This window comes from Parus major, chromosome 5, assembly GCF_001522545.3.
Source record: "Parus major isolate Abel chromosome 5, Parus_major1.1, whole genome shotgun sequence".
NCBI lineage: Eukaryota > Metazoa > Chordata > Aves > Passeriformes > Paridae > Parus > Parus major.
The window spans coordinates 5,875,841-5,895,200 of NC_031774.1; the positions used below are offsets into that span (position 1 = coordinate 5,875,841).

The 19,360-nt window shown below is 45.5% G+C and overlaps 1 protein-coding gene across 1 annotated transcript in view; it reads right to left on the reverse strand.

The window, feature by feature from the left end:
* RRAS2 (RAS related 2) overlaps positions 1-12,393 on the reverse strand; it is a 41,943-nt gene extending 29,550 nt beyond the window's left edge. The window contains exon 1 of the mRNA XM_015630280.3: positions 12,097-12,393. Within this exon, the coding sequence (XP_015485766.1) occupies positions 12,097-12,201 (105 nt within the window). The 5' untranslated portion in view covers positions 12,202-12,393. The remainder of the gene's footprint in view (positions 1-12,096) is intronic.
* Between the last annotated feature and the right edge of the window lie 6,967 nt (positions 12,394-19,360).

The window sequence follows — 19,360 nt, forward strand, 5'->3', positions numbered from 1 at the left end:
CAGGAATGGCAGTGACAGCCCACTGCTGGGAGAGCAGGCAGCAGTTCCTTTGCAAAAGCTCACACTTCAAAGCACAGGCTGGAGGCTGACAGAAGTCAGTGCTCCAATTTGGAGATGTTCTGTCAGCAATAACAAAACATGGGGTTTAGTCCAGGAGAATCAAGGAGCATAAGTCCCCTTCCCTCTATCTATCATGTGTTTTCTGGACTGAGGAGAGACAGTCCATTCAAGGAAGAAGTTACAAAAAGATGAATAACTAGGTGAATAGCGCTAGGCAGTCACAGTAGCATCTCCTAACTCCTAGCACAGGGGGAAAGCTGAGATACTTTTCAATTTCTCACGCTACTCAATTGGCATGGGATTAACTCACGTACAAAACAGCTACCTAAAGTACATGTGCTGCAGGGAGTTTTTTAAGTTTTAACATAAGCTGTTCAGCTGTTAGAAAACCCAGCCTCAATTATCTAGTCTGATGCAAGTGGCTGCAGTTTAAATTATTCATCTTCTGAAATCACCCTGAACAAATTCTTCCAGATCACCCCCTTCCCTCATGCAGGCAGGCATCCAGTATCTTTTTCAGGAGATCAGCTCAAGAGATGCAGGGCTTTTGTTTATTTTCTTCAAAGCATTTGTAAATGGAAGACATGCACAGAAGATAGAATTTCAAGGTGCAATTTCAGCTCTTAAACTACAAGAAAAAAAATTAGAAAAAAACAAAACAAAACTCAAACCTTGAGCAAAATCCCCAAATCAATTGGATTTTTAAACCCCAGTTTCAACAAACAGACACCCAGATCAGCACAGACCAGATTATTTTCAAAATCTGCTCCAAGTGAACAATTTTATTATCAGTTTCCTTTTTTGGGAGAGGACCTCTGGCATGTCAGTAGAAATATTCAAGCCCTCCCACAAAACAAGTCAAAGCAGCTAAGGAGGAGGGGAAGCCACTATTAAAAATGTGTGGAATGTAACCTACACAGCAGAGGCAGATAATGGGACAAGGAAGTTGACTACTTCAGATCTGAGGCTCTTTTCCCATTCAGTCCCACCAACAGAGACACTGGGCAACTTCAAATTTACAAACGCTAGTGAATTTTATCAACTTTTGTAGGATATACTTGACTAAAAATAGCTAAACAGACAAAAATAATTTGTCAAATGTTTCAGTTACCTGATAGACACTATATCCATTCCAATGGGTGCAAAAACTTCTAGACAGCTAAAGGAAAACATGTCTTTAGCTACTTCAAAAGCTGTACCTGAAAGTGTCTTTTTTAAATTCAAAGAACTTGAGATGTCTGCAGTATTATATTTGAGTGTGCTGCTCCAGCAAGGCAGAAACAAAGCAGAAACTCTGTGTGAGACAAAACATTTTCTATAGTTAGTAGATTTAGGTCACAGATACAGGAATTCAGAAATGCTTCAGGTTTTAAACATCCTTGATGAAAGTGAAGCACTCTGTTTGAAACATCTCCTTGCACTAAGTGATGTTCTCAGGACAAAGAGCAAACCCAGCACTGGGCAGTCTCAGTGGTCTGAGATCTGCAGGCTCCTACAGCAGCTGGATCAGCCAGAAGACCACAACACCTGAAAAACTTCAGAGCTGCCTTGACATTATCAGCTGAACCTGAAAGAAACCAACCCGCCCGCTCCACCAGCTGCTCTGACACGGTCTGACCCCCGAGACTTCAGCTGAACACCCTCTGCTCCCAGAACAGGACTTGCTCGTCAGGATTACACACAGGGGCCATTTCACAACCCTCCCTGTGCCCTCTGCAAGAGCAGCAACCCCCCTTGGGTCTCAGCCTGCCCCCAGAGCGGGTTAACCTCCCCCCATTGCACAAGGCTGCAGTTGTACGTGCATCATCTTCCGTGGTTAACCCGCTGCAGAAGCTGCTGCCTGTCCCACCCAGCCTGCCTGCACAAGGCCCTCACCATGGCTCTGCTGGTCCCCATGAGCTACAGAGAATCCTTCCAGTTCTACCTGGACACTTGTGATTCTGGGATTCTTCCTACAGCATCACCCCCAGGCTGATGCGGGATGACAGAGCAAGTTACAAACCATGTAATTGCCAGAAGCAGAAGCATCTTAAATTACATTACGACAGAAGGCCTGGTTTTTATGTAAAATTTAATGGTAAAATCATGCTCAAGAAGTTAGAGAGAGCAGCCTGACTCCCTTCTGATAATTTCTTGATGATTCAGGAGTGCCCCCAGAGGATTAAAACTCCCGAATTCCAGGTACAGCGTACAGCTTAAGCACGCAGTTTTTGCAGCAATCAAACCAGACAAGAGCTTTATGGTTTAGCACTCCTTCACTTGGTAGCATCACTTGTACAACATAAAATAATACTGTCCCAACAGCTAGAGAAGTAGTTACACCAACTCTAAAGAGCTGGAAACCAAAGCTAAGTCAACAACAGCACTGTGGCTTGGTGACAACCTGCTAAGAGCCAGCAATAAAAGCAAGTCAGGATACTCAAAGTGGTTGGTCCACTGGATGGCACAGACAGAACAATTTATTTCTAGAAGCACAAAAACCCCACCACAAACGTCCCTCTCAAGGCCCCGACAGAGACAGAAATCAGATTATCTCCACAGTTTAACAGGTCTCCTTCAAATACTCTCAGATGGTAAGACAAGGCACAGCTGCTTAACTTTGCTGATGTGCTAAGAAGGATTTTGGCCTCACAGGCTCACTTTCAAATTGGAGGGTCTGGAAAATGTTTATCATGGCATACCCCCATCAGAAAAAAAGCTTGATCCAACACTACAGGAGTGGTGCTAAGCACAGGAGGATATCACCTCCATCCATTATATTTTGAGAATTCCCAATCTTTCCATTCAAGATGCAAACCTGCTTCACAAGGAGGGGCAGCATCAGTTCAAGGTAAAATCAAAGTATGGGAAATCAAAGTGACACAGCACGTATGGGCACATCTTGGAAAGCTCTCAGGATGTGGTCAAGTTTCAGTAGCATAGTTGGGGGTCTGAGAGGAGGCAGGAGAATAGGATGCAAAGGCAAAGATGCTGTGTTTTCTGGAGGACTTCAAAGACAAGCTGCCAGGAAAAAAAAACATAAGCAGCAGCTGAAATTGCAAGGCAAAGTTAAAATATACTCATTATTGCATTCTCAGTAATACTGGGTCGTGCAAAGCCAGAATCCATTTAAATACATCACCATTACTTTATTGGGTTTTGGTAATGAAGGCTTGTTAGTGTGAGCTACTAGAGGAAAACACTGTATGCACATATACAAGTACATTATAGACTGGTACCTTTCTACATGATCATAAAGCACCTTCTTAAAAGGAGGGAGAAACACAGAAATATTATGAACACACAGTTAAGTAACTCCCTACCTCAAGCAGTGCATATTACTGTAATCCCACTTATTTTCCCTGCATAGAACAAGTCCAATATAACAGAAGAAATTTAGTAGATCATTTTTCTACCCAAAGATGCCAGATTTTTCACACAGATTTATCACTGGTATCCTGCCATTTCATGGTCTACTTACCACATATGAAGCAAAACACTCAGATTTGCTTGCAGGTTTATGGATTTATGGCTGCTTAAATGAGGAATACTGAAGATGCTCTGCAATATGAGCTGGGTTGTTAGTTTTGTCAGGAAAACTCAAAATGGTAACGAGAGTGATTTTACAAATTTCTTTTCCTAGGAAATATAACTGGTGACTCAACATATTATATCACTACAGTTACAGAATACCCTGAACAGGACTGGAAAAACAATTTGCTGGTAAGTTGTGTGGAAGCTCAAGTTTATTTTCTGGCTTAGAAGACTTGAGGAAAGTGACACATTTGATAGTTATTAATGTGTGTGCCCACAGCTAATCTGCTGAGAAAAAATGCTTCTCCTAGGTCCCCTGAATAAAGATTTTTGTGGAGTACTTTACTTGTGAGTGTTTCACTAATTTTTTTTCTTCAACTGCACCATTTTTATGTGTCAGTGCTAACATCTAGTTAATTATTAAAGCTGGTCCCAGCAGCCAGCACTTTATGCTATCTTTAATGGTGCCCTTCTGCATACATTCCTATCACCTGAACTCATTCCTATCTGGATTCACCAAAAACTCCACTTCACTTTCTGCTCACAACCGAGAAGCTGGTGCAGGGCTGGTTAAATGAGCTCGACTGCCAGATGAAGCTGTTTGCAGAGCTGCACAGTGAACCAGACAGGGTAACTGATCCCGGCCAAAAACATTCCCTGGTTATTTTTAACTCCGAGGGCTTGCGGAGTTTCGGTGCACTGGAGGGAGTAAATAGCTGTAATGGCAAACTGCTGTGGCAGCAGGGGGACCTGCTGAACATTTTTCCTTACTTGTAGTACTACCTTATCAAATTAAACCCTCAATTACAGCAAAGCCCTGTTTCTTCAGGCTTGAAGAACAAAAACATTTCCCCAGCCTTGTGCCTGCCCAGTGTCAGTCCCTTCTAAAAAGCAAACAATCAACTTGCCCTCACTTTCAAGGCCCTCCAGTTCCCCATCTGCACCAGCACAGCTCTCGTGGTCACATATGCAGCCCTCACTTGCCAACTGCAGCTCTGGGGAGCTCCACACAAGCCTCTTCCAGAGGTACCTTCTCCTCTTTAGTCTCTTTGTGAGATTTAGCACATGTTTATGTTACAGAGATTAACCGTGAGCTCCATCATCCAACAGGATGTCCCCCTGTAAGCAGAGTCTGTGGCATTTCCCCATGCAATGGAGAAGTGCACAGTCTTCCTCAGTACCCCCACTCAGTCAGGTTTGAGACTCTGCCCAAGTGCAAGTTCTCCATCTCCTTTCCCATTCCAGCAGCAGATTAGAATCCCTGACCTCGCTGCAACAACAGCCCTTGCACACAATGCTTGATTAGTCTCAAGATCAAGCACTTCAAACGTGAATATGTGACCTTCTTTAGCTTAACCATGAACAGTCCATGACACAGCAGTCCAGACAACCCTCTTAAAAACACCCTAGTAAAAGCAAGCAATCTACAAAAAAGTGATTTCAACCTCACCAAAGCTCCATCCAGAAGCACCACTGTGTACCATGAGCTTCACACGCTGGGATGTGACCAGCTTAAGTATAAGCATGGTGAAGAAAAGAAAAGGCAAAGCAAACATCACTTGTTTGCTATCTCCTTTAAGTAATTAAGCTCTAAAGAGAGGAAAGACCTGTTCCCATTAAGTGCCCTGCAGGCTATCCCAAACCCAGGCTGCAACCACACTTGAGACATGAGACAGAACATACAAAATAGCAAAGAAGAGAAGATAAAAAAGATGAGAAAAAAAGTTGTTCACTCAGAGGATGTCTTCATAAAGAAGGGTACAGTTCAGGGTGAACAGAAAGGGCCTCACTCACTGCCCAGACAGAAACCATTCACTCGGGATCTAACTACAAGTTTGTAGTAGCAGGCTACCACTGCTGTCTCTCAGAATTTCAAAACAGAACTCCAGCAGCTTTGTACGACAAACCCCTTGCAGGCCAGCATTGCCTAAGTGCATGATTTGCAATTAAACTTTTCAATCTGGCTCCCTCCTCCTCCTCACAGTGAGAGTTTGTCTTGGTTGTTCAAAGTTATATCCAGAAGTCTTTGGACATGTCCTGTGCACAACAAGTTTAAAAACAAAATAAATAAAAAGGGCCAATTACAGGCATGATCTCTGTTTTAATGTTGATTTTACATACTTCTTGAACTAGAAGGAGAAGTGGTGCATTGATCTGGTTCCATTTTCCTTTAACAGTGCCTTGTGACCATAACTGAAGACGAGACTACCAAACCGGCACAGCTAAGCCACCTGAATTGTTGGAACAAAGGGAGAAGTTCTCTGCTTGTGTCACACCAGTCTAGACCTGCAGACTGACTAATTTGGGAAGGTCTGCAGCAAGCCTAGCTTCCTACCAGCCAGCCAGAAGTCTGCTGCATTCCACTTCACGAAGCTGGTATTTATCTTTGGATACCTCAAGGAGTTCAGTCACAACATTTCCAGTGCCGGGAACGCTCTCGGTAAGTGCGAACAGGTTGCACAAGGTATAAAAACACGAGCCATTTAGGCCCTTCCAAACTCTTGGAATATAAGGGCCCTACTTATAAGAGCCACCCTCCACCACCACTACTGAGCCCTGGAATTCAGCGCTCCAGCCAAAACCAGAGGCAGGAGCCTCTCCCTCTAGTACGGGAAGGAGGCGCAGGGCTGGAGGCCAGCGGCTGCCTATTCATCCCCGGGAGGGCAAAGGGCATGCCAGGCACTAATCTGGGAAACTGTGCCAGCACTCCTTGTGCAAGTGGCAGTAGGAGACGACCCGATAACCAAAAGGTACGTCAATATTTACTCGCTAGACAAGCAACCGCTGCTAGGAGCTAAGGCACAGAAAAAGGCGCTTTCGGACTGCCACGTGGGTTAAGTTATCCCACAGGAATTTCACTTTGGAAAAGGATTTGTAAATCGCTCAAAACCAGAACGGTGAGTATCTCAAAACTTAAGCCCTTTTTTTATGCCAGCTTTTGAACCCAGCTCAGCTCTACCCTGCGAGCGCACCAGTGCAAGGCGTGACTGCTGCCTAACAGGATTCAATGTGCCACTGCTGGCCGTGCTGGAACACTCAGACACAGCCTGAGGTTTCCTGCAAGGCAAGCCTGAAGTCACCTACCACGTTCCCAGGCTGTAGATCTGTAACCAGTGCGAGCCCAGACTTTTGCTTGGTAGCAGTGCTGCAGGAAGCGAGGAGCAGAGCGGTTCAAGTTTCACAAGAGGGGAGACAAGCAGCCCTTATTATTCCAGGTGACTGCATCACAACTCCTTTGTTTTGATTAGGATTTTTATTTCCCACCTTTAACCTCTACAGATGTCGACAATCAGTTGCTCCTAAACTGTATTTTGTCACCTCGAGTTACGGTAAGGAGGCCCCAGCTTTATCTCAGTGTGAGCATACCAGTCCCAGCGTAGCCCTGCGTGAATCCGCAGCCTGGAATCCCTGGCATTTAATTCCTTTAATTTGCTTGTGCGCTTACTCCAAGAGCATTTTTTGACGGTCAGAGAGGGTTAGTCAGCCTATCCAGAAACTGTGGAGGGATTTGCACATCCCAAGCCCAGCAGAGGGAAGTGGGGCACCAAGACATCAGGGTCTGTCAAACACCCAGCACGCCGGCTCCAACACCAGCTGCACGTTCAGTTGTTGCTTTTCAATCTACTTTACTACTCTATTTTGGAGCTTGGAATTCATATATAGAGCATAAAATTCAGAACAAGCCATTTTGTTGCCCAACAGCTATTTCAGAGATAAAAGACACTTTGAGATAACCCACCTTTGGGTTTATTGCTAGTTAATGAGAACAGTCTTGTAAAAGCAGCAGCTCGGAAAAGGAAAGGGAAAAAGGGAAAAAAGCCTGAACAACTGCTCACCCATCCATCTGCAAGTCATATGCCTGCTTTCAGACAAAGCGTGTGATGTTAAAATTCAAGAGTCAAAAATCTACATCCAACTAATTTAACTCACTAGTGAGTGGAACAGTAAGCTCAGCTCCAATCAGAATTTGTTACAGACACTTTAAGAGCAGTAGGAAAAGTATTTTCTTTTACAAACTTGGCAGTAAGATTTGAGCTTGTAAATACTGCATGAAATCAGTAAACAAACAAAAAAAAAGGCCCTAAACATTGAAGCCCTACATAGATTTTGTATTGTGTTAAGTGTTCTAGCAGTTTCAAACATGTTCATGCACTACCACAGGTAACATGAAGCTGACTGACAAACTGAGCTCAACTCAGCCACACTGAATTACATCCATTCAATACCATCTCAAGGGTCTAGGGACATTTATTAACTGATACATTCATGCAAGTCACCCAAGCCTACTCAGCATGCAAAACTATACAAGTCATTATCACAAAACAAAAGACATAGTTTTACAGAAAGGAAAAAAACACCAGGACAAATATATTTATCAATTCTGATCAAAAATAGACAGTATTTTGCACAACAGGCTTGAAAGAATACAATATGAGTGGCTTTCTTGCTGCATACTGCTAAAACTAGCTATGTATTATCCGGATTTGCAAAAAAAAAAAAAAAAACCAAAAAACCATGAAGTAAATGGCAACTGTAGGATAAAAAAAAAAAAATAAAAAAATCAGAGGGTGATTAGGTAGTTGCTAGGCTGTATTCCCTTTGAGCAAGGAAACCTGAATATTACAAAGGGCTGAGTTACAAGGGAATGTGGGGTATTTTGTGACAGACCTCTGCATGACAGCTGGAGGAAAGCTATTGTGGCAACAGCTGTGTGCTCTGCACAGCTCATACTCCCAAATACCTCAGCCTGCTAAGAGGCCAGTTAACTGGCTGCAATGCATTTGAAAAGTTTTCTGCCTCTTGGGATGTGAGCATGATGGATTATTTGTGTATGTTTTCAATAACAGAAGGAATGCTTAGTTCTACCACTTGGACTTTTACAAAATGCTGTGGTGTAATGCTGAGCTATCATTCACTGCTGCTTTCCTGGAGTTTGTAGCTGCAACATCCCATTAACTCTCCTCCACAATTAAAACATCTTCACTTCCTGTCTTACCAGTGCACGGGCTTGACAGCAGTAAGTTCATCTATCATATCCTGATTTAAAGGAAATGATCTGATATTTCCAGGATGATATCCTGGCCCACCAACAGCAATATCGAGCTGCCTTTACCCCCCTAGAGGAAGAATTTAGAGGAACACACTGCTCATCTAACCACTGAAAGCTTTGATCTGCTAATTTGCGCTCCAAAGTTACGCCAAGGTGTCAGATGAGTGTCTGAGAGGAGAGCCCAAGAGCACAGGCAGCTGTACACAAGTCACCACTTGCACCTCACTTACTCCATGAACTTGGGACACCAAGGAGCTTCCATGGTACGAGATGTGTTTGCTCACACTCAGCCTCCTCACAAACACGCTGCTGTTCCAGGCACAGCAATCATCAGGAGCTGATACTCTCACACACACAGGGCAGCAAGCACAGGAGCACTTTGCACTGCCACAACCTCAGCCACTGCTACTCCTGCAGGAATAAATGCTCTGTGCTTTCCCACCATCATCTGAACGAGGCAGGGAAGGATGAGCTGTGCAGAGATCCCACAAAGCTGGCAGAAGAAAGAAGATTAACTGGTTCTTCTTACATCCTCACTTTCTCATGTTTCCCTTTGTTTTATCTGAAATCAAGGAAGAGTTTTCCCATTTTCAAATATGAATCTCCTGTTTTCTTTCAAAGATACAACGTAAATTGTGGCACATGCTTCCTCATGATATCCTGTCACCACAAAAGTCTTATTTACTGGAAAAAAATCACCACTGAAGTAAAAGCAACAGCTGTACTCGAGTACTAATTTACTGAAAATCGAAAAAGAAAGCAAAGCCAAGTGTAGAAATATTTGCTAGTATCAGTAAGAAAAAAAAGCTTTCCTTTCTAAGCTTCAAAACTCAGTTGGTGACAGCCTTATTTTAAACACAAGCAGTAAAGAAGCAAAAAAAAGAATTTAAATCCTCCACTGACATCAAGCTCTGTCACGCAGCAAAAGCTAGTACTGATCCACGTTTTAGTGAAGGCCACTACATGTTTGTCACTTAATCCTAAGAAATTCCAAAAATGAAGCACGTGACTTGCTTGTAATCAATTTTAAAACAACTTGGAGCAGTCTCTGTGCAGCCTTAAAAGACAAACGAGGTATTTGGCAGTACACTTGCCTTACAGAAACTACCCAGGTGCCTGCATGGCAAAGCACACGCTTGATAACATCACAGCTTCAAGAGCTCAGGAAGACGCTGTGGGATATAAATAGTACACCAAGCCTCATCTCTTATTGTCCAAAACCACACAGCAAGCACGGAAACAACACAAAACTCTTCTCCAGCTACCTGAGATACTGCCCAGGTCTTTATTTCCCAGCTATTTTTCTTCGGTTTTCTTTCGGGCTGTTTGGGGTTTTTTAAGGCTGAATTTTCTGCTAAACTTCACTTTGCAGTGACAAGATTTTATCTCAGGATAAAGCTGCCGAGAGGGCAAGAAGATGGAGATAACTTAATGCAAACTGACAATAAGTTGTTTTGAAGAATTCACCCTCAATGCATCAGCTTAACACCACAGTGCTGTTCCCTCAACACTCTTTCAAAGTGAACCATTTATTTTTCTGCTGTTAATTTGAAAGGATCCTTACATGTGACAAAACAGACACAGGTTCCTCTTTTGCAGATATCTGCTGAAAGACAAGTGTCAGTCACAGCACTTGACCAAAAATTTATATTTATATGTAATTTAAGCTCAAACTTTTAGATTAAAGAATTCATTTCTACAAGTACTCAAATACTGAGGCTATCCAGTACTCAGCAGAACCTTACTGCTCTTAAAAAAGGCAGCCATACAAAGGCATCAAGTATAAACTTCCCCTTTTTTCCTCCTTACATCTTTAGTATAAATTACAGCCCTTTTGTTGTGAAGATAAAGTTATCCCAAAGCCCTGAAAGCTGCTATGGAATGCAGAAATCCCTTCAGCAACATTTCCCAAGACAGCAGCATCTCAGGACTGAAGCCATATCCAGCTGCACGCATTGCTGCCACAGCAAGACACAGCAACACCACCTAAAGCAGCAGAGCCATGTTGGAGTCAATGGCACCCCAAACCCAAACCAGCTGCAGAAAACTCAGGGTTTCATTATCTCCATATGCAAGCAGTGAGGAGTTCAGTCCTGACACAGAGAGGACTGCAGTTATTCCAGCCCCATCACCTTCAAACAGACCAACCAGACAGTATTTTACCTAAAACTGACCAGCCATCTACACATCTGACAAAAGACACCTGAACATTACACCTCGAAAACCACCATTCAAACTAAACTAGTTTCGAAGAACCAATTCTCCCAAAGCAACCCCTCTTTAAATGTTCTGTACAACACTGGACCTCATAAGCATTTGGGTATCCAGAACTTATCCAAAAATTCAAAGTGCTGTTTTCTATGTAGTTACTTAGTCTAGGCTGCAGAGCTTAGATTCCTAAAGGAGCAGTTGAGCTGATGAACACACGGATGCACGTGTGAGTGAAAAAACCCACTGAAATAAAAAAATAGTCTATTTGCTCTCAGATCACCTGTTCCAACAAAATATTAGTTGAGAACACCATTGCCCCAAGCATTAAAAGACGAGTGTGCCCCACTGTCAAGCAGCCCGTCTGAGGGGTAGGTAGAGCATTACCGCCTCTCCTCAGTGGAATAAAAGAAAACAAACAAGAAGCCATGCTCTCCAGATTTGCTGCTCTGCCGTCAGCAACAGCAGCAAGCACAACGCAAGTAGTTGTCTCCTCCTACCACCATAAACAGAGGTAGAAATGCTAACAGCAACAGGGCAGCGGATGGAAAAAAGTAAAGGAGGTACGGCTGAATTCGTGGCGAAACAGTAAAAAGGGATCTTCCTCGTACCATTGACACGCACCCTTTGTATTGCCTGTTCGGGCGTGTTTTATTAGTGAAAATGAAAAAGTTCAATTGTCCACAAGTTGCAGGATCAACAGCAGGCGCTCGGAGGGGCGGTGGGCGCTGGTCGGTCCCGGCTGGCACGGCGTGCCCCGCCGCAAACACCGCTCCTCCCGGGGGGAGCTGCGGGAGCTTCCTGGCCCCTTGCCGGGCCAGCACAAGATGCTCAGCCCGGGGCAGCTATTTCGGAGCCGGACGCCGAGTGTCACCGCTCCCCGGCCGCGCCTGCCGCTTCCCGGGCGGAGCGCGGGGCCGGACCCCGCCCGCGACACCGAAGCCGCCGGTCCCAAGCGCGGCGGCGGCCCCGGAGCCCAGCGCGCCCGGCCAGCGAACCCCACCCCGCCGGCGGCGGCCGCCTCTTCCCGCCCTCCGGAACCTTCCCGGGGGCTCACACCAGCCCGACCGCCGCCGCCCCGGGCCCCTCAAGGTCACGCCGCCGCTTCCCCGCCCCGAGCTTCCCGCTGCCCCGCCGGCAGCATCCCAGGGCGCCGCCGGGAGCTGCCGCCCGCCGCGCCGGCTCCAGCCCCGGCCCCCCCGCGCCGGGCAGCGCCCAGGCCCCGGCGGGCGGAGCGCTTCCCCCCGGGCGCCGCGGCCCCTCACCTGGATGAACTGGATGGTGAGCGCCGACTTGCCCACGCCGCCGCCGCCCACCACCACCAGCCGGTACTTCTCCTGCCCCGGGCCGTCCCTGCAGCCCGCGGCCATGGGGGAGCCGAGCGGGGCGATCGCGGCAGCGCCGCCGCGGGGTCCGACGCCTGCCTCCCTCGCTTGGCGCTCTCCTCCCGGTGCCGCCGGAGCTGAGCAGCCGCAGGCCCGGCAGCAGAAGCGGCAGAAGCAGCAGCAGCGCCCGCCCCGCCGTGCGGCAGCGCCGAGCGGAGCGCGCAGCACCGCCCGCCCCCGCAGCCAGGGCGCCGCGGCACTAATGGCCGCCGGGGCGGGGCCCGCTCCCCGCCATGCTAATGAGGGGTGGGATCCTTATCTGCATGCAAATGAGGGGCGGTACCCCTTGGCGCTAATAGCGGGCGGGGCATCCCTTATCTGCATGCTAATGAGGGTGGGATATGCGCGAGCCGCGGCACAAGCCGGGGGGGTGGGGCCGCGCTCATCGCCATGCTAATGAGCTCATGCATATGCATAAAGGGTGCCCGCCCCGCGGCACCGCCACGCCGCCGTGTTTGTGTCCCCTCGGCCCCCCCGAGTGTCCCCTCGGCCCCCCCGGCAGACAGCGAGCCGCTGTAATTACCCGGAGGTAATTAGCGATGTCCTCATGGGCTTTGGTGGGGCGCCCGTCTGAGTGCCTCATCAACATTAATGAGGCTCTGGATGCCCGCGGGATGGGGAGGGAGGTGTCGGTGACCCTGTCTACAGATGCAGAGCCAAGGCGCAGAGAGGTTTGAAACCAAAGCGTCGCTAATGTCGCTTCCCACCGAGAGGGGAAAATGGGAAAAAGTCGTTGCGACTAAAGCCCTCCACCATTATTCCTCAGGTTTCCTTGTGACCACGCAGGTGAATGGGTTTCTCACTCATTTGGGCCATCCTCTCCTCAGAGTGTCAGCCACCGCTGGGTGTCACAGCCCCGTATCCATCCCCTCCTGTCACATCACTCTGGTTTCGGTGCGTGGTGAATTCACCCTCGGCACCTCCACCACCTCGGCTGGGGACAGGTTGCTGTGATCTTCCAGGGGTGTCCTGCCCCTTTGTGTTATATCTTACTGCACACCCAGCACTCACGTGGTCATAATACAACAGAATGTTGTAGAAGCAGAAGTTTTGCTGTAAGACCAACTTTCAGGGAATTCTGTCTTCCCTTCCTCTCCCCTTTTTGTGACGGTACAAAGCAACCAGCCCATGTATGTCTAATTCTACACACGGGCACAGAATGCCAGAGAGCTGTTATCGTGCTCCTGAAGGGCATAATCACATCAGCAACACTCCTGTTGTTCCTCCTCCCTACAAACAACACTCCAGAAGCAGTGCACTCATGGAATCGTGGCTGAAGGGACCTGACCTGTACCATGCTGGAGCTGTGTGGGGAGGCAGGGACAGCAATCCGTGCTGCCTGCTGCTTATTCACCCAAAAAAACCCGGACTTTGAAGGCATTTCAGCTCTGCACCGAGTGAGGGGAGGGTGCCACAGGAAATGCAGGAGCCTCCTTCACTGCACAGACCCGGGACTGACTGCCCGGTGCAGTAACTAACAGAGATGCACAGAGGAATTACAGCTTGTGGAGCTAATTAAGAACTAATACGATATCATATATACACATGGGGGCAAATCCACGATGTAGCCTAATCTTAATTCGCAATTCTTTAACTGAATTTCTCTGCTTAAAACTCCAAAACTTTAAAACCAAGAACAGCATCCTGCAAGACCCATTCTGTCTCAGGGAAGAAGAGTGTCCGACGCTCAGGAAACAAACTGATATTTTGTGAGTTAGTGGTGTAAGTGTATGAGAAGGAGATACTTTGTCCCCGGGATTCACAACAGTATTTTGGAAGAGGAATGCCAGCGCTCAGGCTCGGTTTCCTCGCTATTCTCCAGCAGTGATAAACTGCTTTTTCACATCCGTTTCCTTATTGCCCATGCCAATCAGAAATAAGGAACAACTCCACAGGAGAGAATACGTAGCCTAATATTTTCCAGTTCGGAAAAAAGATAAGTGAGAGGGAGATAAAACAGAGGTCTGTAAATTCCTAAGCAGCACAGGAAAGTTGAACAGAGAAAGCCTCAAAATAGGAGAACTAAGGGACACCCAGTGATAGTAGGAAGAAACAAGTTTAAACAAACAAAAAAGGATGAAAAAGGATACTGTTTTCCACAGACACTATCAATGGCACTGTGGAAATCTCAACCACAAGGGGCTGTGGAAAAAGAAACTGCATATGAGTGACAAAAGGTTAGACAAAGTCACAGAGCAGAAAGCAGCAGAAAGCAGCTACTGAGCACAGGGACCAGGGATGCAGTTTGGACTCGGGAAGTCCCTAAAGCACTGGCAGCCTGCAGGCAGCTTGGCTAAACAAAGAGCCCAGTTTATTCCCACGTGTCCTGGTTCTGGTGTTCTCTCACCTACAAATCCATTACTGGCCACTGCCAGGATCAGGGACCCATGCAAGTATTAATCCAGCAGCACAAGTCTCCTAATTCTTAATTGCGTTCTCTAGCCTAAGAAAAATCAAAAGTACAGACTGTGAGGAAGGGAAGCTGCAGTTAATTTATCAAGTATTGAGTGTTTTTTAATCAAAATACGGCTACAATCTCACAGTTGGCCATTAATACAGTAACCACTAAACTCCACTGCCAGGAATGGCAGTGACTTGAAAAGCAGATTTTAAGTGAGTTTTAAGTACATGTTAATCTCTATGCAAACTATTGGAAGAGGATATCTGAGTTCTTGGTTCAAAGTTACATAGAAAGCCAAATTTTTATTATCCCTTATTTTAAAAGTTTCAGTTTCATTCTACATAATTTAAAACAAATTTAGTATTCTGAAAACAATATCAGTATTGTCACTCATGTAGCTATCCAATCTTTTGAATTCTGCAAGGAAAATCTTGTACTTTAAATAACACTGACAGATATGACAAAGGGTTAAAATAACACAATCATCTATTATGATCAAAAGATTCTATTGGGAAAAAAAAACTGCTAAATTTTTGTATTTGTAAATTTTGGAATCTAGCTTCATAAATAGAGTTATATTCTTTCAAAGCACAAAGCAGTGATCACAGAAAAAGAGAAGATGGATTGAAAGTAATAAACAGCGGTGGGCTTTGTAGTTTCGTAGCTGCACCCAAAGATGTCAGTAAGAATTGTTTACCCTTTGGTGTATGAACATAGGTAGTGGGAGAGATTATCAAGTATAGAGACAGTCTCAAACTAGGGCAGCCAGGGCAGATCCAGCCCTGGAAGTGCCAGTCTGTACTCCCTGCACACACCTTGTCTTCCCTCAGGAACAGCCCTTGCTGTGAGCCCTGGTTTCGGAAGACAAGGGGTGTATGTGTGTGCTGTGAATGAAGGCATGGAGATGAGGATACTCCAGGACTCACTTCAAGATCAACTCACCTGGGAAAAACTTGACTGGTAGGTACTTCACCCAGCAGGTGAAGACAAGGAACTCGTGACTGATAGGAGGCAGCAGGGGAAGAAGATGCAAAAAGGGTTTGGAATGCTCCATGCAGCCAGGAAAATAAATTCTGCAGCACCAGTTTTCATATCCCTAGGGGGGTAGTAAATGTGGGATTACATAACAGAGAGGAAGAACTCAAAATACCAAGACTTGAGATGATGAAGCCATGGCCAAAGTTTTGCTGAAGCAGCTGGGAAAGAAAGTACAGCTTTTAGAAGCATTGCATAGAAAGAAGCTGCGTCATTTCAGGTCTAGCCTGAATATGCATATTTAAAAAGAGGCAAAATCAGGAATGACATCCAGATGGCAGGCTTAAAAGAAAGATCACCATAGTGCTTTCTATAATGACAGGGAGGAAAAAAAAGACTTCAGGAAGTGCTTGAGGGAAAGATCCAGAACTTTATTTTACATTGGCAGCCTGGCAAAGATGTGGGTTTGGAAGGTTAGAAGACGTGTGTGCAGTAAGTGACATATTGAAAGCTAAAAAGTGCTCCATGAGAACCTTAAGACTTAATTAGGAGAAAACTTGTTCTCAGGCTCAGCACAGAAAAAAGTTACAAAAATCTTTGGGACATGAGTCAGAGAGGCAGGTAACTTTATCTCTGAGTTATTCCACTGATTTAGGATTATATATGTGCCTATCATTAGCACTGGTTTATGGACCTTGCTCCAACAGGCCTTAAACGTCACCCCTTCTATCATGTGGATAGTGTCACCTAAAGGACATCCATGTGCTGCAATTCCCATCAAGGACACCACTGCTGACCATAAGAATATTCAAGGAAACTGGCTTTCTCAAAGCCATAAAACAAAAAGCTTTGGAGAAAAATATATTAAAAATTTGGTTTTCCTTGGAATAGGAAAGTAAGACTTAATTCAGAATAAAACAGGCAATAATTTTCCTTGTCTATACAAAAAATATTTAGCTATTTAATGAGCAATGACCACTCAGAAACTGGGAGAAAAATAAGTAATTTCTCCTTAGACAAACTTATTAGTTTCTATCTGAGTAAAAAGTAAAACTATTTTCAGAAAGTAGCTACAGCTTTTTATAAATTTTGATCTATTTTTACATCTACCTATTCCAGTAAAGTCATCTGTAGTAAACACTTCAAAATGTGTCATTTTCTTTGAGGCTTGAAATCGACCTACAAACAGAAGTCCTATTTTTTTTTTTTTCTGTAATGTTTAAGATGGGCTTGTCAATTTTTATTAATCATTATGATTACATTAGCAATTCACATGTGTTTATACCCAGGAATAATTACAGAGAAATAATATCCCAAGAGAAAAGAGTAAAATAAACTGTGTAGGACTAGGATTTTTAGACAAGACTGTTTAAGTTTGTGATGCTGTGTGTTTTCCCTGACATTTACATAACTGCCTTGAGCAATGAACATGTGGGCTAATTTATGGGGTGTTTTGTAGAGAAGGCACCAGCATCATCTCTTCAGTGAGCAGCTCAGGTTTTGCACACCTGGGCATTCAGTCAATCCTCTACCAAACCAAGCAATCTAATCTTGATTGATTTGATTTGATTTTATATAGGATTCCAGGTATATTTAGACAAATATGTATTTATCTATTTTTACACATGTATTAATTTAAGTGTTTGTTTAATTGTGATACTAAGATATAAAAGAAGCAGGAAGGAAACCTAAACTAGTGCCTTTTAGACCTTCCCCATAGACCTTAAAGATGAGAAAGCGATCCCAAAAGGAAATTTCTCCACAAATCAGCTCCAAATTACTACTTGAAAGAAGACCTCTACTCTGTTGGAAAGGTGTGTGTACCTTTCCTGGTCTCTTTCAAGATGAAGGCAGCAAGCAGGGGTACAGGCACTGGCAGTGATGCACCACACAAATAAGCTCAGAGCAGATGGCATTCCCTCTGGAGCAGAGTGACCACATCCCTGTTGCACCATGGAGCTGGTGCCTTCAATCCTTTACACCACAAACCCCTCTCCACCCAGTGTGGTCATGACTGACCCATCTTCCTGGCAGTGTGGGACCTGAAGGGAGCATTCCCCAGAGGCTGGTGAGCTCCACATGTGCCCTTGGTTGCTGTTTGTACCCCTTGCAGGGTCTTCATGTCATCTTCTGAGAGCTGCCTCTTGGCCAGAGAGATCCCAGGGAGGTTGTGTTGTTCCTTGGTGGACAATGCAGGGGCAGGGCAGCTGCACCACAACATGCCCCCAGTGAGAGTGCAGAGCCCTGCAGCTCCAGGCTTGCTGCAGAGGACCCTTGGGTGGTGAGTTCAGAGCTGAGAGCTGAGGTTACACCTGCAGCTGGTGTAACCTGGTCTCGCTGTGTGTCCCTAATGGCAGCACGTGCCACCTGCACGAGGGAGGTTTGGACATCCCCAGCCCACCAGACTCACATCAGCACAGCCCACAGAGCTGCCCCTCTCTCCTGCCACGCTGCAGGAGGGCTCCCCCAGCCTGCTGGGGCTCAGTGCCCAAGTTCACTGCACCATCCCACAGTGTGGGGGGCTTTGGAAGGGGATGAACCGGCAGTGCTGTGAAAGGCAATTCCACAAACCACAGCTGGACTTGCAGAAAATGAGCTCCCTTAACTAATGCACACAGCCTCTCCATGTACCACAGCAGTATGGGCAGAACCTCTGCCCCCACAGGACTCAGAAACTGGGGTTTTTCCTTCACTACCAAAACTGCTAAACACTGCTGGTTTCTCTTCCCCTCATACAGGATATAAGAAACTTTTTTTCCCCTAATGCTATGGGCCTGTTTGCTTTCTTACATATATGATGTTTCTGCAGAGCTACAACAGGCAGCATAATAAAAAGATGGTTCTTGTGTAGGAAAAAGATGGTTCTTGTGTAGGAAACACAGCACAATCCAAACCTGTCTCTGAATCTCAACCTTGGACACAGCCAGATTTTCATACACCTTTCCATCATTCATGATCCTGCTACCCCAAAAGGGAAAAGCAGATTTTTCCACATGTCCCAAGAGTACTCTGCTGCTCACCTTGCAAAAAACCTGAAGGTTTGTGGGCACCTCTTAGTTGGCTTCTATTGCATTTTTGGAGTTGGCAGGATAGTGCAGCCAAGAAAGCCACATTTCCACTTCTCACCAAAGCTCCCAGTACTGCTCTAGATCCACTTTGGTGATAGTTAAGGTTGATTAGAGAAAGAAAGGGTGAGAAATTAGGTAGGCTGGACTAAATCATCTGAGTCTGACAACATTTGCTGGAAGGTACATGGTTAGCAGTCTCAGAGGCATTGGTGGTCATCCTTAGAACTTTCTATAAAGTGAGTGAGAAGCTGAGGAGAATGTTAAAAAGGCAGAAAAAGAAGAGTAGAAAATTGTCTATCAGTCACTCTAATCTCACCTTCTGGAGGAAAAAGTATTAAAACAAATAATTAAACTATTTGTAAGTGCCTTTAAGAAAACAAGGAGACAACTGACAACAAATATGTCCTTCTCCAAGAACAAATGGTGCAAATCAAAATATTGTTCTCCTGTGATCCATTAACAGGCATTTGAGTAGGAGGAAGCAGTATGCATCCTGTCCTGGTCTAGGGACACATCCTATGCCTCCAGGCTGTCTTTCATGATTCAGTTTGTTCAGCCTGGAGAAGAGAGGGCTCCAGGGTTGTACTAATTGTACCTTCTAATACTGAAAGGGAGCAGACAAGAAAGTTGGAGAGGGACTTTTTATGTGAGGACAGAGCAAGGGGGAATGGCTTCAAACTGAGAGAGAGCAGGTTTGGAT